The sequence below is a fragment of the Lonchura striata genome, chromosome 12 (assembly GCF_050655825.1).
Source record: "Lonchura striata isolate lonStrDom1 chromosome 12, ASM5065582v1, whole genome shotgun sequence".
Classification (NCBI taxonomy): Eukaryota; Metazoa; Chordata; class Aves; order Passeriformes; family Estrildidae; genus Lonchura; species Lonchura striata.
In genome coordinates, this window is record NC_140714.1 from 3583684 (window position 1) to 3609070 (window position 25387).

Genomic DNA, 25387 nt, shown 5'->3' on the forward strand with positions numbered 1-25387 from the left:
TCTGACTGAGGGTGACCGCGCTCCTCCTGCCCTCCCCAAGTCCCTGTTTGTGCAAGGACGTGCCTTTTTAACCTCAAGGAGATCACAGAAGATCCCCAGTTGGAACGGGTCCACCATGCAGTGCAGCTCCTGGCCGCGCACACACCCCAACAATCCCACCCTGAGCATTGTCCAAGCGCTCCTGGAGCTCTGGAAGCCTTGGGGCTGGGACCATGCCCTGGGGAGCCTGGGCAGTGCCCCACCACAGTCTTGGGACACGAATCTTTTCTTAATATCCCACCCAAACCTCCCCGACAGCTTCATGCCATTCCCTCGAGTCTTGTCACTGGTCACGAGAGTGAAGAAAGAGATGGGGACCGGTCCCCTCTGCTCCCAAACACGAGGATGTTGCACATCCCAGTGAGGTCTCCGCTCACTCTCCTCCTTCCCACATATTCCCTGTGCTCCTGGGGATGGATGATCCCCTCGCCCATCCTGTGCCAGCTCTTGGCTCTGAGGATGCAAAGCCCTGGCAGAGGAAAGAGCTGTCACTCCTTCTGGCAAAGAGCAGATAAAAGGTTCTATCCCAACCCCTCTACTACCTAGGAAAGAGTTCAGCTCACAGCAAATGACATTTTCCTTCCATTTTCAAAGCTGAAACATTTAAAAGTAATCCTAGGACACAAAAAGCTTGTAGGTAGTTTCATCATCGGTTTGTTGTGTGATCTCAGGCAAACGGGTGAGGCAATCACACCTGAGCTTCTTCATTAATGAAACAAATTATAATTACTCCTTGTAAGGTATTTGACACACCTTGTAATAAAAATGTACACAAAGAGGATGATTTCATTTTGTGTCAGTTCCCAGCCTGTTTGTGGAGTATTCACTGAGACCCAAGAATAAGAATAATAACCTTGTTGGGGAAGATGTGGTGGTTTAAACATCTAGGTAAAGACAATGAGAAGCTGTTTTACAATCCAGGTTGTTTTTTTTGGTTTTTTTGTTTGTTTCTTCCACTGAATTTACACTAAGCCTCATTAAGATTTATGCTTCAGATTTAAAAACATACTTTTTGAGAGTTATAGGCTGTTCAACCCTTGGGCATGAATCAATAATTAAAATTATTTGTGGTGTAAGACCAGCAGCTACTTCTGCTCTGAGTAATGAAGCTTAGATTAGGTATCTAGAGATCCCTGACCCGACTTGACTTAAAGCAGTTTCCCTTCACTGAAGTGTGACAGCAATTTGTAAGGTATTTCCACCCAGTTTGAACCAAAATTGATTGCTGTGCTTTGAAACAATCTGTAGCAATTCAATTCAGCATTCAAGCAAGGGAGATGCAGCAGAATCCACTGAGAACAATAAGAAAATGACAACAATATTATATTTCAAGACCCACTTAGGTCTTCAGAAAATATTGTACATCAATACACATCAAAGGGAGCATAGAGGTTTTGTTTGGTTTGTTTAAATTTATAGCTGCAGAACATGAGTATGGTACAATAACTTGACACTAAAAATCATGGATCTCTGAAACATCCAGAGAAGGAAAGTTTTGGGTTTTTTTCTTTAAAGTATATCACAGCCACCTCGAGACAAATTATGTTTCTCCTCTGAGACAATGACTAAACATCTTTATTGTGCTTTTAAAAAATCAGAAGACTTGGGAGTATCAAAAGATGAGAACAGCTCACACAGAGTGCTTTAAAAAAAGAGGCTGAAAAGAGAAAAATGGTATTTGTGGGAGTTGTTTCTTTGAAAGATTACCCAGAGGAGACACAAATACCCAAGGAATAGTCAGATGTGACAAACATTCCAGGCTTTACCTGGCTCAGCCACTGGTCCCAGCAGGACCCCAGGGATTGTCTCCTATTAATCCAAGAGCCTGTGGCAAACTGGCTGGCCAAGTTTTCTTTCCAAGCTGTATTTCACCCCCTCCTCCCAGGATATCCCTGGGACAGGAGATTCCTGACATCACGCCACAAACTTTGGGATCAGTCAGACTAAAACCAGCCTTGTTTTCGCACCTGGAGCCTCAGGTGTGAGGAACCACGGTGCCCTTTGGAAGTGCTGAGCAGAATGGGAAGGAGATCTTTCCCTGAAGGTGTGAACCCCAAGAAGGTGTGAACCTGTTGTGCACAGTTCTAACCCTCACAAGAGGGAATTAACATTTTCAGGGGGATTCGGAAGAGATGCTTCTACAAGAACAGGTCTTTAAAATAAAGAGCCATGTCATTTCTGTGCCATTATTTCAGTATTAATTACCAATTAATACTGAAAGAATTAATACAAATTAATACTGAAATTACTACACTTTTGGGCTATAGTGCAGTTTTCACAAAGTAACAGCAACAATTAAGGTACGTTTACAGAAATGTGAAAGTCAAACCAAAATATTTCACCTCAAAACAAAACATTAACAAAGTGCTTTGTTCTTCTTCCATGCTGATTCTCAATTTGGTGTTTTGTCTCCATTTTCATTTCAAAGGAAGTGTTGACAGTTTGGTTTTTATTCTGATCCAGAATGAAAGCAAAACTTCCAAACATCACTCTTTCTTTTGAAGCTCAGATAACAATTCCTTATCTCGTGCCAGCGGGAGGTGCAGGCTGATCCCAGCACTTGTCCCAAGAGCAGTGGGGAATGTTTCCCTGAAGGGACTATCCTGGTGACTGCCCCATCCCATCTCACCTCTGGAGGGTGCTCACTCTTTATTTACCACCATCACATTTTATTGTACCTGATGGAGAGGAGAAAAGGATTCTCTGACAGTTGAGAAAGTGTCAAGATTTATTTCTTTCAGTTAGTTGTACTTTATTCCCAGCTTGGGAAATCTCTCTTCTCCCCACAGCAATACTGGCTGGAGCCAACTTTGCCAAGTGAAAAAGCCTGGATCTGAGCAGTGTGACTGTGAGTGTGTAACACTCCCCACACACCCAGAGCCTTCCCAGAACCCACACAAGGCTGGTGTTTTACAGCTGGCCCACCTCTGCCCATCCATTCTTGATTTCAGAGAGCTGAGCCCAACACAGCACCCAGCTGGGACCAGTGTCAGCAGCAGGATTTGGGAACAGACAGCCCAGGAGCTTCTGTCACACAGGGGTGTCACAAGCAAGGGCAGCACAGCAGTGACCATACAAGAACGTCAAAAAAATGCATACAAGAAGGGAAGGGAAATGATACTAAATTACCTCCAAGGAGTGAAACATTATGGAGAAACAGTAAAGAGTAAAAGATAAAACTCCAGTTTCCTCTGAGAGAAGTATGCTGATCTGATCTATGCTCGCTGTAACACAGCTGGAGCTGCAGCATGACACACGAGCACTTTGGGGAAAGTTAAATGCATTTGTCTCTTTATATCCAATATCAGACTCTCTCACTACAGTAAAACTGTAAAAGAGCAACATTTATCTGTGTTCCCTGCTGTCAAACCCAGTATACACACACTAAAACATCACACCTACAAAACTCTACCCCAACCAGACCAGCACAAAATCTTGCATTTAAAAGAAAACTAGCAAATTATAGAGCTTGCTTAAAATTTCATTTATTTGTACTGTAAGCCAAGGGATCATCCTCAACTCAGAAATGCACTGCTCAGCCTCCTTGGGAGCTGTAACAATCAGTGCACTTGTCAAAGAAAAGTCCACAAGCAATTCAGTGACAGAGAAAAGGGACATTTTTTACAGACATGCTTGTGCTGTGCGCACACACACACACACTGAGCAGTTTCCAGTTTCCCCTGTAAGCAAAATGCTGGTGAGCTCTATCCATTATACCATTGGAAATAACTAAAACACAGGAGAGGAAGGGGAAATGAGGACATAAAGTCTTTGTAAGTATTTACACATCCCATTATTAAGATAAATGAAAGCTAATTAACAAGGAATTAGCCACAAGTATGAAGTACAAAATGAATTAAGATTGGTTTCTAAGTAAGATGAATATTACAATCAACTACTGTTAAAAATAAAATATAACATGGTTTTGGAAGCTGTAGTGAAATATAAATTAATAATTTGAACGACAACAAAAAACAAAGTTATGTAATTGTTTTTAAACACTTTGGAGAGCTCAAATTATTGGTTTTTTTTTCCCTCAGAAAAAGCCCAGCAGGGGGGCTCCTCCCCCATTCTTCCTGCCAGCTGATATTACATTAACAAGAGTCTTCATGTTAAAGCAAGTACTTCATATATTTAATAGCTGTTGAAAACACAACTCAGTTCTTCCTAAACAAAATGTAGCACCTCCTGTGAACATGAAAAGCATTGCTTTAATCTCTTATCAGTTCATATGCAATGCCTTTGTTTTATAATGAATTCCACTCCTTCATTTGAATGTGCCCGTAGTTGCAGGGTTCTGCTGAATCACAGCTTACACAACCACAGCCTCTGAAACTCCAGAGCCTCAGCACTGGGGCTGCAGCTGTCTGGGCAGCAAGACTTTGCTCTGCAGCTGTTTGTACCTTGGAGACACCACAGAAATCAGGAATTTGGCCTGCCCAGCATGCAGCTCCACCAGCTTCGTTAGACCTGTGTCAGCATTACCCTGTCATTTGAAAATAAAGACCAAAAGCAAGCTAATACTTTATACAAGCTCTCAGAATTGCAGGCCTAAAGGTTTACCTTCATGCATTATTTTAAACTTTTTAAATCAGCAGCTTTACCTTTTCTCTGCCTTCTGGTTCTGAAATCTTCAACACTCACTTGGGTTACATTTCAAACTTCTCTCAGAAGGTAGAAATGTACAGGTGAAGTTTCAGTTGGCAATTTTTACACATTTTTCTATTTCAGCTGAAATAGAAAATCCTAAGGCAAGTTGGGAAGGCATCTCTGTTCAAGTTTAAGTGATTTTCTGGGTCCCAGGCTTTCAATCACAACAGTCAAGCTGCCTCTGTCCTTCACTCAATTTACACTCAGGTGGCAAACACTGTGAGATAAGGGCTGGAGTCAGAATATGTTGTTTAACCAAACTGTGATTATGATTTGCAGCAGAGGTGCAAACAAAGTTTCTGTTAGACTGTGAGGTCCTGCAGTTCTGCTGTCCCTTACTCCAAGCCTGTCCCACTGCTCCTCTGCTCTCTGCCAGGCTGTGTCACAGACACTCTCACACTCCAGGGCTTGGGAAAAGCCTGCTGGAACTCCATCCCGTGCACAGGCTCTTGTCTGGCAGCCTGGGATGGCACCAATGTCGTGTTTCCCCTCCTCTCAGGAACTGCCACACAAGGAAAGCGAAATGTGTGAGATAAAAGGGAGACTCCTGGTGTTTTCTTATCCCTGCATTAGTCCTGACTCAATAGGGGAGAATGCCCAAAACTGCAATGGCTCAGAAATCCTGTTTTAACTATGGGAACATATCCTTTCCCTCATCCACAGTCCCCAAGCATTTCTCTCTAACAAATAAATGTATGATACATGTACAGGGTGTCCTGTCTGTGCCAGTTTTCCTTTCATTAAGGGAAGGCTCCATTATCTCACCCTGCTCCTACTTTGCCTGTTAGATACGAAAATGAGCAGATCCGAGTAATAGCTGATGTCTTCTGCTCAACAGACTTGCAAAGTAACATCATGTTCTCTGCTGCTTCCTTGAGCACTCCTACACACACCCATAGGGCTTACACCTAGAAAATGCCCTCTGGGAGTCTGCTCTTGGATCACTGCTCTTTAGGAGTGACTCTGCTCTTGGATAGCTGCTCTGTAGGAGTGTCCTCACTTCCAGTTCCCCAGGGAATGGTCCCAAGCATCTTTCAGCTACTGCAATTTAAATAAGCTCTTTGTGCATATCACAAGATGATGATCATACCTTGGAAATTTAAGCTAAATTAAGTATTTTAAATAAACATCAAAGCCATTTAGTATCCTCTTCCACTCTGAGGCTATTCATTTTGAACCCAGCATAAAGGTCTCAACTTCCCATCCCTGGAAGAGTTCAAGGCCAGCTTGGACAGGGCTGGAGTAACCTGGCCTAGAGGAAGGTGTCCCTGTCCACAGCAGGGTGTGGAACAAGACATCCATGATGGTCCCTTCTAACCCAAACCATTCTAGAATTCTGTGGTTCTGTGATCCCAGAAAGGGAAGTGCCAGGCAGAAATACATTTCCATGCAGGAGAGGGGAGTCAGGGGCAGCACTGGCCATCTCCCAAGGCAAGGATGGAAAACTGTCTGGCAGTGGAATACTGCTCTTACTGTGCAGGGAATAGCACTTCAAGAGGAGGATGGATCAACAGTACCTGGGTTTGTACTCTCCACTGACAATAGTCTTGGACTGTGCCTAATGCAATTCACATTACCAAGCCAGAGAATACATTCTTGAACTGTAAGGGACTGGAGAGGCAAGCCACAACTGTACTCCACAAGGAAAGGATTCTGCTGCTATTCTCAGCAACAAACTCAGTAGGCTTCTAGGATTTCCTGCTTTTTGTAATTTGAAGGGTTATTAGAAAATTGGAAAAAGAAATATTTTAATTCCAAGTTTCAGTAAAAGAGTTCATATTCTTCATTTATATCCTTCATGAAATGGAGTACAAGACTTATAACTTCTGTGTAAGAGAGCTACAGTTAGTATCTGTGGTTGGCCCCCAAGTACACAATGACACGATTTTCATACACCTTCTTCATTGTTTTCTCAATTTGCTTCAAAAATACTTGTGGAATTCTCCCACATAAAGTGTGCACTGTATCCAGAAACCTCGACTGCAGAGGGTAGTACAAGGACTGGAAGAGATTGTCTTCAAATGGAAACTAGGGAAAAGAAACAAAAAAGAATTTTTAGTTCTCACTAGTTGCGAAAGGGCATTTCATAAGTTTCTGTAAGAAAAAACCTTCCATTGGTAGGGAATATCTTGTCCCTCACCTGCTGAGTGTCACCAACCCCACCACTTCACACCCTGCCTGCCTGACAGTGTGCATTGACAGGAATTTTATTAATGTAAGGATATTGTAAGGAAACAGGAGTTTTGGCAAGCAGAGCTGTACACACACAGCATCCCAACCTGTGCCTACGGACAAGCTTCTGCCCTCTGTGTGCCTGGAGGCTTGAGGTGCTCAGGGAGGATAAGCTTTCTCTGGGAATTTATGGACACAGTTGCAGCCCTAGCATGAGAAACTCCACTCCAGCATCTTTTTTCTACCTTCAGTATTCCAGAAAAGCCATTTATCAGCCTTTTTGATTACTACAACACAAAGGAGAAATGTTTAAACCACCTCAAAGCCAAAGCAACCACGTTCATTTGTGTCTGGCGGGTTTTACCCAAACACAACTGCCCAGCCTGATGGCTGGCAGAGCAATCTTAGTGAACCCACCCCAGGCACAAGCAGGGGCTGTGTGGAGGCAGCACTTACATCCCGGATCACCTCGTAGAGGGCCTTGAAGGTGGGCTGCTTGTCGTCGTGGTAGACGCCTCTGTTGCCGTGCAGGATGGAGACCCCCTCGTCCTCCGCCCCCCTGCAGTTGCTGCCGTACATGCAGTGGTCGGGCCGGTAGTTCCACTGGCAGGGGAACACGTACAGACACTCTGCCCACGCCAGCAGGGCACAGGGAAGGAGAAGAGACACGTCAGGCAAGAGTTACAACAAATTAAACCAGCCTGGGACCCATGACTGGGGAATGTTTAGTCACATCTTTTGCAAGTATCCCCAACAGAGACATCTCCTTCCCTCATGAGTGACTGCACTCCCCAGCTGCTGGTCCTGAACAGACACGACTGTTGTTTTGGGTTTTTTGAAAGTTTTAAAGTTTTTCTAAAAGTTTTTTATGCTTTCTGATGTTTACATATTTTACTAGGGTTTTCACGCATGTTTATGTAAATAATGATTGGTTTGCATTCTTCTTTGCGGGAGGAGAGAATTGATGGACCAGTGTGGTTTGACCAGTGTGGTTGGAGAGGTGGCAATTCCATCCTCCAATCCACTGTCACTTTTGGAATTCTATATATTGCAGAGTCAAAAAATAAAAATCTCTCTTTTAGTTATTTTCTTCCCTCTTTTGCCATCCGTGTGTGAGTTATTTCGTGTCATAGCATAACACAGGACAACACAAAATCTGGGACCCAACACAACCCAGGGGAGCCCTTCGGAAAGCTGAAGTGGAAGAATAAAAAGCAGAGAGCACACAGCAGATGGCACTGTCCAGTCCCTCTAACATAGAAGGACTTTCTGGAGTGACAGGAGCGACTGGGGAAGCAAACACAGCACTGGAGTTATGAAAAACCCAAACTCCTCCTGAAGCCAGCAAGGGAAAACTTGCAAAGTATATCCAGTCTTTGCTGCTGAAGCTGTCACAGAGGCCATGACAATTTGTCACACAGCAGAGCATAAGGGGTGGTGTATTTTATCCACAGCCCTACAAAGAATCACCAGCCATTAATTTCACAGGTCTAGGTTATTTAGATGAGCCTAATTTCTCAAAAGGGCTCATAACTCCATTTCTCCTGGTGATTTTTTTTAAACCCCATGCACACAGCGCTTGCAATCTGCTTGTCATAAATCACTCCAGTCCCTGTAACCTTTCTGCCTTGGCCCTGGGGAACAATGAATCATGGCTGGTGCCAGCAGGGCATGGCAGAAGCACTGAAGATTGAATTCTTCCCTTAGCCTTTCCCAGCTTCCTGGGGAGCCTGCAGCTGGTCTCGTGCAATTCTTGAAAAGCAGAGGAAAAACTTTCTCAACTTTTCTTCCCTTAAGGCCTCTCCAGCAGAGTTCTCCAGAAAGGGAGAGCAGTCTTTGGAGATGGGCAAAGGGAGCAGCTCCTCAGGCCCAGGGAACAGAGTTCTCTGTGGTTTTAACTCACACCTATAAAAAGGCACCTGCAGCAGTCTTGGCCAATTCCCTCCCCAGCCAGTCTCAACAACCCAGAGCTTAAGACCCCAGAAAATCCAGTTTTCTGTGCTAATGGTACACAGTTCTTTCATTTTCTTTTATTGAGCTGTCTGATTTTATGCAATTCATAAAACATTCTTTAGCAGTTCTGAGGAAAAGGCAGACTTTTGTGCAGAAGAGTCTCCTCATGTAGCTTTGATAGAGAACACTCATCACAATATTGAAGTATTTTTGCAGCCTTTGTTTTTTTCCTGCACACTTCAGTGAACAGCTTGTGTCTGACTTCACAACTAATCTGGCTCCATATTTTTCTTTCTCCAGGAGACCATACTCTCATAACATTTGTTTCTTTTGGGAAATTAATTTCCACTCTATTTTTCCCTAGACTGGGGTAATCTATGGTGTACCGTGGATGCTGATGTTTGACATCTGTCTGCAGTAAACAGATGTTTGCTTTTTGCTTTGCTTCTCCTTGCTCCAGCAGTTTGCCTGGATTTGGGTATATCCAATTACCTACCCTGTGACTCCTCAGAAAAAAAGAAAAGAGGGCAGAATAAATAAAGAGAATTTCAAACTTGGTTTATTCTTAGGATAAGTTAAGATGACAAGGTCACATAGGAAACCAAGAGAAGCAGTAGGGATGGATACTCAGCATCCATGTAGAAGCATGAAATTAGGTCTTCAGCTTCTCTGGGAAGTGTGTGCTATTCTCCAGTGTTTAAATCCCTGCATTTCTCACCAGCAGGACACCCGTGACATCATCTGGTACCTGCTGAGACCGGGTCACTCAGCTCAGAGGCTGGAAGCTGCTTTAGATATTCCAATGGCTGTGTCCACTTTCTGTCTATATTAGCTTTGTTACTGATTTGCAAAAGTATCACAAGTCAGCTAAACTTCAGAAAAATGGGGCTGAGCTTTGCAGAAATTTTCACACTTTTACATGCAGATAAATATCTGAAACAAAAACATTTTTGCAGCTACACCCTGGTCCAGTGACACCCATGACATAAACTTTGTCTCTTCACTTCATCATTTCTTTTACACCTCACTATTTTCTCAAATCTCCAGAAAACAGATTTATATATTCAATGGAACCAAGTCCAAGCCTCATTACCTGCAGCAATATCAGAAATATTTTCACAGGCTGTAAACCCTTTGAGGATGCAGTTACACAATAACTCCATACCAGAGTATTTATGCATATTATAAATAACAAATAGCAGTTAAAAATATCAAGTTCAAGATATTTTCCCAACGCAGATAATGAAGACTCCAAGAATCACTCCTTACCTGGGTTAAAGTAAAAAATTATATTTAGCAAATCCTGGTCTCCCCATGTGATGTAATTTTTGTACTTTTGGTACAATGGATATAACATTTCCTCCCACGTCAAGCCACCTGGTATTAAGCTGTTCTGCAGGGCAGGAAAACAGAAACAAGGGATTAATATAATGATCAGTGCTGTGGTATCTGACCCAGAGTGGGCACACACAAATCTATAAGTTCTGCTAAGCCATGTTGGATACCCAGGTGAAAACTGAAAAACTGCCAGGAAATGTGGGACCTGGACAGGGCTGTAACAGCAGAGCTCACTGTGTTTATCTAAACAGGAAAACAAGGTCTCCTGGGCCCAGCTCTGATGTCAGCTCCTGCTATTCACAATCTTCCTATTCCAAGTAACAGGAGGGGAAAAAAGTGAAAAAGTGGAAAATGCAGGGACAAGGTGAAAATCAAGGTAGAAAAGCAAGGCCAATTACAGACTAAAGATCATCCCCCCTGGGAATTATGGTAGTAAGAGCAATGTTTGGGGTTTTTTTCCTCCAGCTGTTCCTGTAATAATGTAGGAAACCCCTGGCAGTGCCTGAGGATCCCCTTGGGGTATGCAAAGTTTTAGTGACTACAGAATATGTGCACAACAACACGGATCGGTTGTGAAAACATTCCCTTCTCACTTACACCAGCTCACAGAGTCATTTATCTGCAGCAGGATGCAAAAGTCTACTCACAAAAGGTGCAAAAATCACCAATTTCTCAGGGTGTTCACATCAAATTTTCCAATTTTAAAAACAATACAGCAACTGCACCGAAGATCCCCGAGTTTGCTCTTTCATGTATCTTTTTAGGGAAATGTAAGTTGAGGAAGCCATTTTTAACACTGCTACCAGACTCCTTCAGCTGCAAGTTCTCACTGTTCCAACCCTGAGGAAGCTTCATTTATTTTAATAATCACATTCACAACAGCTTTTAGTATCCAGTTATACATATTCCGTATTTCTCTGATTCTTTGTATTACGAACTTCATGCAATCGTATGTTGGAACTCAAAATGTCTCTCAGACATTTTTAGAGGTTCCAGGCCTTGGTCAGAAGCATTTTAGATCCTGGCAGGCAGCTGGAAACAGCTGGGATTTTGAGTTTGAGCCATGTAATGAGTTACCAACTTTGGAGGTGGAACAAGCAGTCACAAAGGGTTAGATAGTATAGTAAAAGTAGTTACAAAACAGAGGGGAAATTTTTTTAGTATTGTACAGGGGGGTTTTAACACTTGTACAGGGGGGTTTTTACTTTGTACATGGAGGTCAGAAGTTCTAAGATGGAGGAAAGTGGGCTGATCCTGTTCTTCCTCCTTCTTCTTCCTTGCTTCCATGTTCTTGGTGATGTTGGCACTCACAGATTGGTTTAGAGTAGAAAAGCACTTTGTAATATAGGTAGTAGGTATTGGGGAAAAACTGTAAACATGTAATACGTAATATATCATATAAAAGATAGCAGCAGCCCTAGGCGAGGGGAGAGAAGAAGAAGACAGCAGACAGAGAGGATGTCAGGGTGTGTGTGTGCCTCTGCCTGCTCTGCTGACCAAGCAGCCACAGCCTGAGAAGACAATCTTTTAGATAACTAACAATAAACTGCCTTGAGACTGAACAGCAAGAGCCTGCGCAGTTTTTCTTTGGAATCACGGGTTGGAGGAGAAATTTCACCACCACATGGGACCCCAGAGCAAGGCTGGGTTTCCCACAATCGTACTGCATGAAGAGTAGAAGAACTTCTGAGCTTTCCAAGCTGTGAAAACCACACCAATCCCGAGTTCCTGCACCAGCTGCATTTGCTCTCACCTTGAAGCGAGCGCTGCGGATCCGTGTCAAATTCATCAGCATCACCCCGGAGTTGAGGCCGGTGGTGCCGTAATAGGGGTGCCGGGCGAAGCGGCTGTACCAGCCAATCTTGGGGATCTCGTGCTCGGGGGCCATGGCAGCCAGCTGGGTGGAGTTGAACTCTCTCAGGAGGTGCCAGATGTCATCGATGGGCCTCAGGAACAGCACATCAGTGTCCACGTAAAGCAGGGAATCCACGTCCTTTAAAATCACCTGTTTGCGCAGCAGCATGAGAAACAAGTCAGAGAGACGATAAACACAAAGATTATTGGCAAAAGGGACTTTTACTTTAAACTGATCATTTGGAAGAGGTTATTGATTTATCAGGTATGTGTAATTACACAGAGGAACAACCATTACCAGATTACTGGCTTGTTGTTTGCTGTGGGTTTTGTTTTTTTTTTTGAACTGCATAATAAAGCAGCTACCAGAGCACTGAGGTTGGATCACCCTTCTTATGAAGCAGCAATTCACTGAGTTCCCAAAAATACCTGCAAGGACTACTTAGCACCTGTTCAGAAATTACATGTAAATAAAATATATTTACAGAGCTAATTTCAAGATGTCCACTGGCAGAAAGGGTAAGCCAGGAGACCAGAATATTTAGACTTACCTTCATATATAATTAATATATACAACTGTTTCACATTAATTAAGATCACCAACATATGTACATCCCCCTGAAGAACAAAATTTGGTTTTTAAACAGAAATGTCACATTAAAACATACCAGGTTGTGTTCAGAGCTCTGTTACCAGATTCTGTATGAGGAATAACCACAGTAAAGTTGGTCAGGTCAGAAGGGTGTAAAATGCAGATTAGAGCCAGGATATTTCAGCAGTTCCTGCTGACCATGTTCCCCCTTGTGGCTGCCCAAATCCTTACAAACTCCTTCATTAATATCCACGGTGGGACAAATTACCTGCTGCTTCAAGTCTTTGTAAAGTAATAGAGATCATTACCTACAGCTGACCACCAGTTCCAACTGCATTTTTGTTGCTCTTCTTCACTATTTGCTGAAACTGTCCAGAAGTTCTTGAAGTACTGAAGTTTTCTTACTTTGGTCTAGCCAAAACCCCTATTTACTCCTCTATCTTTCTTTGAAAAGCAAACCCAAAAGGTTTTGGATTTTCACCATGTGGAACACAACAATCCCTCTCTCATCCAACTGCAATGACATTAATGACAAACTCTCCTATTTATACAGGTTAAAAGAAATTCCACCAAAGAAATTGAGTCTTCCATAAATTCTAATGCATTGTGACTGAGGATTACCTGTGAAATAAGAGTGAACAACATTAGGATTGATGGGTGAAAAATACCACCTCTAAGCATGCTCAACAGGAATCCACTAAGATGCCAAATCCGTGAGTAAAGACTTAAATGAGATTTTTCACCTGACTCAACACATTGGGATTCAGACTGACATTTAGTCAAGTTTAACAAATCCCTGACCTGTATTTCTGACAGGATAAATACATGTTCTTCCTACAGAACAGGGCAAGCAGGAGAAGGAACTGTCTCTGCATTTTAAACAGAAGTTAGGCTTACAACAAACTCTAAGTAAACACATTCAACACAGTCCAGATCTCCCTGTTGGATGGAAGATTATAGCAATACAGCATTTCCCCACAAAAACCCCAGAAGCCAGCACGTGGAGGTATCAGTAAGTGACAAAAATTGTTCAGTAATACACTAAGAGCTCAGAGTAAATATTTGCAGATGTTAAGCATCCTCAAGCCCAGTATTAAAAACCAAACCAATAAAAAAGACAGCTACTGTAAGAATAAATCAATAGAAGAAAGACAGTCTGAAAGGAAGAAAGGTTTTCAGTTTAAGGATATCCTGGGTATTGTGTATTAATTATTTTGCCTATAGTATTATTACTATAATATTATTATTACCTAGGATCCCTGATTCACAGGGACCCGCTATGTGAAGTCACATCAAATCAAAATAAACTAAAAAAAGTAAAATGACCCCCAAATTTAGTCTGAGACAGGAGGTAACACTGGAATGCAAGCAGAGCAGACTTTGCCTGTAGCACACTGTAGACCATGTAAGGTTTGTCTAAGGGGGCCCTGGTAAAAAGGCAAATTGAAGCATTTTCAGCAGGAAAAACTTACTCTAGTTGAGGGGGAAGTTTAATAGGTACCTACAGACCTTCCTCATCCCTCCCAAGCCTGGCCACTCCTTCTTCCAGAAGAAAAATATTCTTTCAGCAGCTTTCAATACACAAATAAATTTAAATCTGTGGAAGTCTACGGACTATTATAATTTTCCTAGTTTCAAGCAGGTATTTCAGTTCTTTGTGCAGTGCCTACCAGCACCTTGTATTTCACCTCTCAGGAGTCACATGCTCTCCTTTCTGCTGGTTAAAAGATTCTTCCTTCTCTCCTTTGTCCAAGGTGTTGTCCTGCAATGACACCTGAGTGGCTAAAAAAAGAACTGTGCTACCTCCTTTAAGCCCTTCCCACTTTCACATGTTGGGTGTTAAGACTCCTTTAAAAGCTGCAGATGTCAGTTTGAATTGCTCACATCTCTCCTGGCTGTGCCTTGGGAAGGGGGGGATTTAATTTCACCAACTGCAGCTGTAGGAGCTCCTCACAGAGCAGGAACTTGCAGTGCAGGTTAGCAGTGACACACAGTGACCTAGAGCAGGAGCTTTGCCAGGCTGTGTCTGGAGGTCTGAGCTCACACAAACCATGCAGAAACACCTGACAGCCTAGGATTTTGGAAAGAAATGGCCAGAAACATGGCTTGCTCTGCTTGTCTTCCCCTTGCTCTGCAGGCACTTACAGTTTAAAAATGTGATTTTTTTTTTTTTTTTTGCAGCAATATAGAGTATTCTTAGTAAATCTGTCAAAAAGTTCTGCATGTTCAGGCTATATTTAGCCTGGCACTTCACTTAAATACTCAATTATCTGTAATTTGATTTCACAACTTCTGTCTCCATAGATTCTCCCTGTGTTAGCAAGGTTGGCAAAGAATAACACACTCCTGAGTAAACACACACTGGTGTACTGTGAAGCTGGGCTACCTAAGGGTTTGTGAGCGCTCATGTGGCAGCTTAGCACAGATTTATCCAAAATTAGGGACAAATCGCTAAGCTTAATGCTAGAGTAACAGTGCCACAAAGTTGAGTTTCTAAACCTCTTTGTAGTAAGAGATTAACTCAAGTTACAGCAGAGACTTTTGTCTAGCTAAGGCCCTGGCATCTATTCCCCCTGGGCTGGATACTTGAGCATCCCTCAAGAGGAAAGCTGTAACACAGGGATATTGCTAATCTATCTTAAAAGCTCTTAAGTAGATTAAGTGTTTTGAGAAGGGCTCTAAATGTTCATCCAAAAATCATCCAAAAATCCCTTAGGCATTCCAGGATACTTTAGCTGATTGTTTTGGTAGCTCCAGAAGAGCAGCACAGAGACAGCTGCAGCCAGCCCTGAGGGACCAACATCCCTGGGAGGAGAGGATGTTCCTCACCTGCTGTCTTAACACTCACAAACCAGTTCCCAGTGCCTGCTGAGAGCACTGCCCTCCTAGTTTAATGTTAAAGTTTCACTCTGTGCTTACAAAAAGATCTACATCTTCCCTCTACAAATGCCCTGGATGGTTTTGTTGCAGCAGAGTGCAGCAGGAGATTGACTTGTGAGATCACACAGAGGGCTCCATCTATGTTCCCTGCATCTAAGTAGCAAATCAGAGGTCTCAGAATGCCTCTGAAAAATGCAGGATGCTGTAGAGTCTTCCTTTATATTTTGGCATTCAAGGTAGAGTCAGCAAGTTGGGAATGTGCACTTCAACTTGTTGCCCAGGACAGAACAGTTCAGTACTGTGAATTGCAGGGTCACATCCCACAGCTCTACTTTCATACTGGGTAAAACCACTGAAAGGTTCTTACCCAATTTTCCCTGAACACATTCCTCAGACCCTCCTGTCCACTTTCACACGCCTGCTGGTGCTGTAGAGGAGATTTCTTTGGCAGGAAAGGCACTTGTGAATCAAAGACTCGCATTCCACTGGGGCTTAGCACTATCAGGAGCAAGACAACTTGCACAACTGAGAGCTAAGCAGCTGATAACTACTGCTCTCCTGGGGTCCTCCCTAAATCCAGGCACATTTCATGCTGCTGCAGGGAAAAGTGCTCAGTACAGAGAGGGATGAAAAAAAACCAAGCTGATATTCTGATGGTATTTATTAAAAATAAAAGTCGAATTAGTTCTCTAAACAGTGTGAACACTTGGAACCCTCTGCTCCCACTGTGTGCTGACAGTTCAAGTGGGATATCAGAACCCAGTTATCAAGCACCAAAAAAAAACAAAATAATGGCTGGAATTACCCAGAAACAGCCTACGTTGTGCCAGCCTGTGAACTCGAGCACCAAACCTTGAGGGTCCTCAAGGACATTTGCCACTCAGCTATGATAACAGCTTGTTTGTTATACCCACATCAACTCTGTCAGCTGCAACTCCTCTTGGATAGCCCCTCCTACACAAAGCCATAAACCTCAGCCTGACCACACACAGCATTTTGCAACTGCCCCTAGAGAAACAAACATCTACAGCTGCCCCCTCATTCTGCTAACACAACAAACAACAGTCTAATATTCCTTGAAAGAAGTTACTGGAGAACTTCAGCAACGTGTGAGTGACAAAAAGGAATCGGCAAAAGCACTGACCAGCCTGAAGGAGTCAGCATGAATGCATACCCCCTTTCTGTCATCAGAACAGTGAAGGGAAATAAAAGTTAAATAATTCCTATGATTAGTCTCCCAAAATGACAGAAAGTATCCCAGAAGAACAGAGATTTCTGTTTACCCAGGACATCCTGACACTCTGTATGGAACAAGCTCAGCTTAGGGATTATCTTCCAGGTGATACAAATATTTACTCAGGGGAGAGAGGACCCCTGCTGCAGTTGGAGTTACTTCCAGCCCATCTGGTCTTTGTGCTGTTGATAGTCCACCCCTAAAAGGCAGATCAGCAGAACTGCTGACAGCACATATTTTCTCACATATGTATTCACAGGCTACATATCTGGACATGCAGCTGTCTCTGATTGCTTCCATCTGAGAGGGGAAAGATTTCTTTGTCCCCCCTCCACTTCTCCTAAGACAGCGATGAAGAAATCTGGATCATGAGAACAGCTTGTCACTTCACTGGAGTCACCCCAATCAACAGCAACCCACGAGATATTTTTGATAGATGTTCTCAGTTCCACAGAAATTGCTTTATGCAAACGTTCCTTCAACTTCTGATATGCAAAATTGGTATCAACACTTCCCTTCTCTCCAAGTTTACGACACTGAGTATAATATAACTTTTCAGTGAACTTGAAGAGTCCAGGATAGACCAAGCTCTTGCATTAAATCCAACTTTAAACACACTGGAATTATTACCTTAAGGGCAATTCTGAGAAGTCTTGGAAAAAAGAAGTAAAACTCAAAGAAAAGGGAATGCTGAGAGCATCAGTTTAAGGGCTAACATATGGAAAGGACGATGGTGGGTAAAGCAGGCATGTTGTAAAGAATGTTATTTACAAAAGGCATGCAGCATCTACCCTGAAAGATCTGCCCTGAGAAAGCTCTCACATTCTCTCTGGAGTCTGGAGAGTCTGGAGAGCCCGAGAGGCTCATGGAACCAGAGACAAATCAGAAACACACATCCTTTGTTAGCCAGGAAAAAGCCAGGCTGAATTTCTGTGGGTTATTATTGGTTTTTTTTTACAGTGTCTTAAAGCACAGACTAAAATTATCTTTAAGCAGATGTTTCAGCCTTAAAATGGTTTCAATATTACACCAGTAAAGCTTTCCTTTTCCTGAAACAACCTACTCAGAAATCCAGGTGCCTTACCGGAAGAAACAGGCGCTGGGCAGCACATGGTTTGAATAACTTTTTCCATTCCTGAGCATTTCCTACTGAGAAGGTTATTGGGTAAATGTTGGACTCAAACTTCTTAGTATATGAGGAAGGCCACTCCTTTAACTGAAAGACATGGTGGGAGGAAATCAGACACTACACGTTATAGAGCTTTTGTAAAAAAATGCATGCATAAGGAATTTATAAGTGTGTACAGTAAGCAACGCGCTCGGCTGCTATTTGTTGATATTAATGCAAGTTTTATCAGAGATTTAAAACTTATAACTATTATTTATTTATTTATAACTAGAATTAGTTATTTATTTACCAATTGACAAAGAAACCCACCTTTGTCTCAAATTCAGGCTTAAGGGAATCCTCAGCAAAGATGTGGAAGCAGAGCCTCCTGTTGCTGAAGAGAACTGCTGATTTCAGCATGACCAGGGTCTCCTCCAGCCGGTCCCCACATGCCACCACTGCCAGATGCATGCACTGCAAGGATGAGGAGTCCTGTGGATGTTTCTGCTCTCCAGGCTTCCTGAAAATTTAGGGATAGGCACATAAAAATTACTGAGGTAGACATGAAGAGAATCCCTCATTAACAGACATCAGGGTTGGTTTTTCTTCATCATTTTGCAAGGGATCAGGAGGGGTTTTTCTGGGTAGATATTTACAGAAGAAGCAAATAGCATGGTAATTCCTGACCCTGGTACAGATCAATAGTATTATAATTATAACATAAAGAGAAAGGCTATTTTTTGTTATTCCTATCTTTCTGGGTTTGCAAACATCACTGCACTACAGACACAGATAAAGCCAATTTCACAGCACCTCAAAACAGACACCACCTTGCTCTGTGCAAATGACAGCTCTTTCCCCAGCCCAGAGGTCACAAAGCCAGACAGAGTTACAGCTACCCAGCCAACTTTCTAACACAATGCAGATCACACAACTGCATCCAGCAACTTCATTTTAAAGCCCATAATGGCTAGACTGGAAGAAGAAGACAGCTATACTTTAAAAAAAAATGAACAAAAACCACTGCATCCATATGTAAATTGTTCTAACAGTTAATTAATTTTGCTATTAAAGATGCATGCCTTAATCCTGGCCTGAAGGTACTGGCAGAGTTTCCAAGGACTGTTCTCCATTTCACCCCATGGAATCCATGATGTTTTGCTAAAATACAGCTTTTTGAAAACAAATATAGTCACATATCCCAGATGAATCAGACTATATTCCAAAGGCCAAACTGTGGGATTTTCACTTAGCACCCACCTGTGTGGGCTTTAAATACATTTCATCCAGATACAGGGAACACAGTAAGAAGCACAATGAAGCTTCCTGCTAGCCAGAAAAATCAGTTTCTCCTGGGGAGTTGAAGACCTTTTGAAAGCAGTCTTTAGGTTCTGTGTTTAATGTGGAGGTAAAAATTGAATCCTCAAGGAATGCTTTGCACCATGTTTTATCCACATTCCAACACAGATGGCACTTAGGCTCCATCACACAGGATGGAGCTGACCAAGCAACTCAACCCCAGGCACAGTAATCATTCCTGGAGAGTTCAAAAGGCAAATCATAGATCACTGCCTGCCCTGAACATATCTCTGAGCAGAGGACATCAATCCCAGCCCTGCTCTGAACACACAATTACACACACAATTAATCACTGGAGTTAATGCTACAAACAGTAGTTCTAAATAAGGAGAAAAATTATAGTTTTAAGCTGTTATTATTTTTTCCAGACACTGAAGTGCTGCTCTGTGTAACAGCAGCATTCTACCCTTCAGAGTAACCCACCTCTGTGTAAAGGAGCACCAGGCACTGGCACTTCACTGACTGTACAAAGCAACACGTTTCACTGAGGGTTTAAAATCTTCTGCTATAATCTTAATTAACCCCCAATTTCATCAGTGTATAAATAATGGAATATTACGTCTATGTGAAGTGGTATTTACTCTGCAACCTATTAGTGTAAAAATCGCTGAATTATTGAAGTGAGTAATTAGCTGCTCACACAGATCACCTTTTCCCCCTTCTCTCCATCTGTGTAATGTTTCCCCTTAATTGAGTCTCTAAATCAAGCTATGCACAGGCTGGGAGCTGCTTTGATGTAGTTTCTGGCAATGGAATTCACTGGGAAAGGGACTAAACCCTGCACTTATATTGCAGTATTGCAAAACCCCACACCAAAGCACTCGGCTTTCCTGGGCAGTTCTAGCCACAGTGAGCTCTGCATTATGCAGCTGTTTTGCAGTGAAAAATCCACCATGTGTAGACAACACTTCCAAAGGACAAACTGAGCAGAAGCAATCCTTGGTGAAAGCAGAATGCCTGGATAGCCCATGGGAGTAGGGAAACAACAGACATCCAACATAGACACTGGGGAGGAGAAAGCTGAGCCCTGGAGGTGAAGCATTACCAACATTTCAGGGGTTCAAGAGCCTGGAGTGCCCTGAATTGGAATAATCATCCCAGAAAAAGGAGCTATTTGAACTACATCAGTCATAGTCTGGAACACTGAGGGCAATAATTAGTGAGAGAAGTACAACGAGATACAGAAGAATTCTGGGACACAACATTTTTGTAAGTACATAAAGAAACTTAGAGGACGGTGAAAACAAAGGTGAGCTGCAATGGGAGATACAACAGTGGCACAGTAGGATGCATTTTACTGCAATTTTAACTTAGGTTTTAAAAACTATCAGTTATCCAGAAGCCTGAGAAGGGGCAGGTGTAGAAGAGGCAAAGTCAAACTGCCTGGAGGGCAAACAAGATCAAAGCAAAGAACATCCCAGCTCCCCTGCCCTGCCCTGTTCATGCACACACCCCTTACAGGGAAAGGAGAATGGAAAGGACAGGGAGGAACAACAGCTGGATGGAAGAACATCCCTCGAAGATGTGCAGGACACAGCCAAGTTGTCCTACTGTAGAATGGGAACAGCTGTTACAGCACTAAGAATTTCCCACCTCAAAACACTCCCAAGACATTAAAAAGCCCAAAGATCCACAGAGTAATGCAATTATTATCATTAGCCAATTCTTCCTAACATTTACATTAATTTCTTTATTGTTCAACTTGTCTGTTATGAACACTCTGTAGCTGGATTCTACAACCTAAAATAAATGTTTAAGCACACTGAAAGCAATGCAGAGACCTGGGCCCTGAAGTTTAATACGTTTGACAAGAACAAATACACAAACTAAGATTAAGCACTCCAGAAAACATCCCCACAGAGTGGCTGAAGACTGGAGCACAATAAAATGTTTACAGCAAAGACCTTCCAGCAATACAGAGCAACTCCCATCCAGTTGCTCACTCGTATTTTATTTACTGAATATAATTTCTTCAGAAAGGCATTGACACAGCAGGAGCAGCTTGAGTGCTTAAGCACAACAGTGTGCATTCCTAGGTCTTAAAGTTTAGATTACATGTAATTTTCTTATTAGTCACAGCCAGTGTCTCAAACATAATTAACGCAAAACCTGTCTAAATCAATCCAAATCCATTCAAAATAATGCATTCCCACCTCATTACAGAGCCTACTAATCTATTCAAGCCTTAAAATTTATTCCTGAAAGATAACGCATGCAGACACTTCCAAGATGCAATATAGTTGTTGATTTTTGAAACATTCTTCCCATTATGATCTCATTTACTTTTGCAGCACAAACAAGGGTAGATTTAGGCGTTGTATCAAAACTGGTGATTCACTGAGCAGGCTCCTTCCCTGAGTCAACGTCCCAACAACAGCTCCATGATGTGAAACACATTTTCTTGGACACTTTGAAATACAAATGTTCTTCTTCTTGAAATACAAATGTTTTTAAGTCAACCTTTCAGACTTTGCAGCAGTTGCACAAAACCAACAGGAGCTGCTGTCAATCCAAAAGTGGTTGAAGTTTCAACCTTCTCCTACCACTCAGAGAAAGGGGAAAAAGCCACTCAAAAACAGAATGGATGTTTCTCTCTCCTTTTATGAAGTGGGGTTTTCATGAAACAAGTATGAAATACTTGGGGTTTCAGCAAGTTATTATCAAACTCAAGCCAAACTTGCATGTATGTGCACACACGCTGGGCACACAGAAAGAATAAGTATCTTTTTGCCATGCAAGGGATGTTTTGCATTAAAAAAAGTTACTTTCAGGGAACTAAATGTGCTGGTGAAGGTTCACTTCCCCTGCCTTGCCATGCTGGTTTAAGAGAGAGCATGGTCACATCTGCCCTTCAAATGTAAAACAGTCCACCTTTTTGATACTTTGCACACATGGGTTTGGCATGTATTTAAAATTCTTCATATAAAAAAGTCTCACCAAAGGCATAGAACTTGCTACTTCCAACAGGAATGAGCAATAAAACTACCACGAAAATCCAAATTTCAAAGCTAACCAGAACTTTACCTAGATTTGTCAAAATTATCTAATGACCAAAGCAGGACACATGAATGGTATTGCTAACATTTGTGAAGCACCAGCCAGCTAATGACATATGCCTACATTAAACTTTATCTATAGCTTCTTTTGTTAAAAGAATTCTGCACTCCTTAAAACATGATGTCTTCTGATATTATGGGACAACAAAAAGCAATAATACAAAAATACAAAATACAATTCATCAGACAAAAATCAGACAAAATACAATTCATCTTCCCACACCTACTTAACAAAACTGAATTTAAATGTTTCACATTCACACAGACAGAACTTCAGTTCTGCAGTCTCATGTACACTGTGATCACCTCACAAGATTTTACAATCCTAATCAGATTTGTTATTATCCTGAATGAATCAGATAAGGTGGGATCGCTTGCATCAAATTAAAAAATTATGTTCCTTTGCTCATAAGGAGGAACTAAAATGATAATCATGGCCTGTTTCTTACAATCCAAATTCAAACCCCCCAACAGTGCTTTCAGTTAAACTTGGATCAGGCTTTTTAAGCCTAGCAGATCCCAACACCTGATGCCTTTCCAACAAGGCAAGCATCACCTCCACTTGAACCACTTATGTCACATCCTCCCCACAAAAATTCTTTTTTTTTATGGATAACCTCACCTGAATAAATTTTAGTAGTAACTAATATAACACAGAATCTTTCAGCAAATGGCTGAACAGGACCTAAAGCATTGTGCTTTTCACTTATATAAACTCCTGCTGGGGCCAATAATGCAGGATGACAAGGGAAAACCTCACAAACAAAATTCTGAAGAAAATGCACACTTTGAATACTAAATTCCTCCTTTTTGCTGTTGTGTTGCAGACCTTTTAAAAAGGACTTGCAAAGTCAACAAATAATCAAAAAGTTAGATAATGTCAAATTGTGAAACATGAAGATGCCACTGAAAAGTGCTTTGAAGTGGAATGGTTGTTTACACTCTCTGGCAGTTCCACACTTTCCCGGATCCCTCCTTCAGTGTTCTTCTTGATTTCCATGATAATCACAGAGATATGCCTTAAAGAAAAATGACTTCAGGAGGTACAGTTGCTAGTGGAAATAATCCTGCTTTAATAGCGGCATTTAAATTCTGTCCGTGGCCCACTCTCAGCCCCAGAAAACATCTCCTGCATTCAGCGGGGTAACAATGCTGGGGAGAAACCAACTGCTTTAATAAGTTAAGGAGTAGGAGCTCAAGAAACAGGAATAGTCTTTCATTCAGAACATCTCTGTGAAATCATGAATCAGAGACACAAAGACATACCAAGTTAATTAGATATATGAGGTCACGCTGGCCATAACATAATTGGAATGCAAAGGGGAAAACAAGTCCTCCACCCACTGAAAACTGCCCTTTCTCAATTAATTAGTTTTTTAAAAAATACCCTGCCTGCAAGGTGCTGGGACAGGAAACACACCACACCACGATTAAAAACACCTTTAAAGTTCTGCCGAATTAATTTACATCTAAAAAACTTTCAAAACAAAAATTTCGAAAGCTTAAAATCTGCCAGTGCCTCCGCAGTTCGGAACCCAGCGGCAGCACAGGGCGATTCCCTTTTCCCTGGCAAACCCGCAAAGCGCAGCTCCGAGGTGACAGCAGCAGCCAGCGAGCACCACTCTGCCCAGCCAGCCTCGGAAACAAGGCCAGCGCTGGGGCAAAGCCGCTATTTCAGGAGGGGCACAGGCAAATCCTTCCGTGCCACCTCTGCCGGGGGAAACGCGCAGGGAAAAGTTCGTACTTGCGAACCTCAGCAGTTCGCACAAGCGTCTCTCACCGCCGACCGCTAGCGGGGCAAGAACATCTTGAGAGGGAAGTGCCCGACGCTCCGGCAGCAAAGTGACACCGCCGAGGGCACCCGCGGGGCGGGCGGGTCACGGGCACGGCGGCCGGGCGATTCCCGAGGGCAGGGCCGGGGCACGGAGCCGCTCCCGTTACCTGGCGCTGGCGCTGCCCGCGGGGCTCCTCCTCGGGGGGCTGCGGCCGAGGCGCGGCGGGCGGCGGGCGGGCGCGGAGGGCGCGGGCGGCGGGGCCGCGCTGCCCGCCAGCAGATAGAGCAGCAGCAGCACGGCCAGGCACAGCAGGGCCGCCGCCACCTTGCAGGGCCGCCGCATGGCCGGCTCAGCACGGCCGCATGGCCGGGCGCGCCCCGCCGCACGGCCGGGCCAGCAGCGCCGCGCGTCCCGCCGGCCGCATCGCCCGGCCCGGCCCGAGCGGGGACGTGGCCGCACGGCCCGGCCCGAGCGGCGCGGGGCGGGGCGGCCCGGGCCGCGCCCACCGCGCCGCCCCGAGCGCCGCCCGGCCCCGGGAGAGCTCACCGCGCCGCCCCGGAGCAGCAGCCCGGCCCCGGGAGCGCTCACCGCGCCGCCCCGAGCGCCGCCCGGCCCCGGCAGCGCCCGCCGCGCTGTCCCGAGCGCCGCCCGGCCCCGGGAGCGGCCGGGCGCGGCGGAACGCGGGGCTGTGCCGCGGGAGAGGTGCCCGCTAACGCGGCGCGGCGAGCAGCGCCGGGCACGGACCGCGGGCGCGCAGAGGCACCTTTGGTTTCACGGGTGGGCAGTGCTGGGGGAGCGTGAGCGCGATCAGGAGAAAAAGGGGGAGCTCGCCTCGACAGCGCGTTTCCTCTGCCTGCGCTAACGGGGAGACCGAGCCTCCCTCCGCCTTGCAGTCCCAGTTCATCCCTTGCACCCCCAGTTTATCCTTTGCAGTCCCAGTTCATCCTTTGCAGTCCCAGTTCATCCCTTGCACCCCCAGTTCATCCTTTGCAGTCCCAGTTCATCCCTTGCACCCCCAGTTCATCCTTTGCAGTCCCAGTTAATCCCTTGCACCCCCAGTTCATCCTTTGCAGTCTCAGTTAATCCCTTGCACCCCCAGTTTATTCCTTGCAGTCCCAGTTCATCCTTTGCAGTCCCAGTTTATCCCTTGCAGCCCCCTTTTATCCCTTGCAGCCCCAGTTCATCCCTCGCAGGGACTGCACACTCCTCGTTCCACCTGCACCGAAGGCAGGTAAACGATCAAGTGCAATAGTTGTAGAAGGAACAAGCTGCTCACTCACCTGTGGGTGGCTTTGTCCCCGTGTGACCCATCCTAGCCAGTCTGCTGTGGGACATCAGCAGAAATCACAACAGTGAATTTCACAGAAGTAAATCCTG

At 43.8% G+C, this 25387-nt stretch overlaps 1 protein-coding gene across 1 annotated transcript; it reads right to left on the reverse strand.

Annotated features, from left to right (window-relative positions):
• Window positions 1–3508: 3508 nt before the first annotated feature.
• On the reverse strand, window positions 3509–24400 carry GXYLT2 (glucoside xylosyltransferase 2). The gene is made up of 7 exons (XM_085590293.1): window positions 24177–24400; window positions 18151–18340; window positions 17797–17928; window positions 11906–12157; window positions 10084–10207; window positions 7318–7490; window positions 3509–6717 (listed from the first exon to the last, which is right to left on the reverse strand). Exons 1-7 carry the CDS (start codon window positions 24350–24352, stop codon window positions 6535–6537), a joined length of 1230 nt encoding a protein of 409 aa, XP_085446419.1. The 5' UTR covers window positions 24353–24400; the 3' UTR covers window positions 3509–6534.
• Between the last annotated feature and the right edge of the window lie 987 nt (window positions 24401–25387).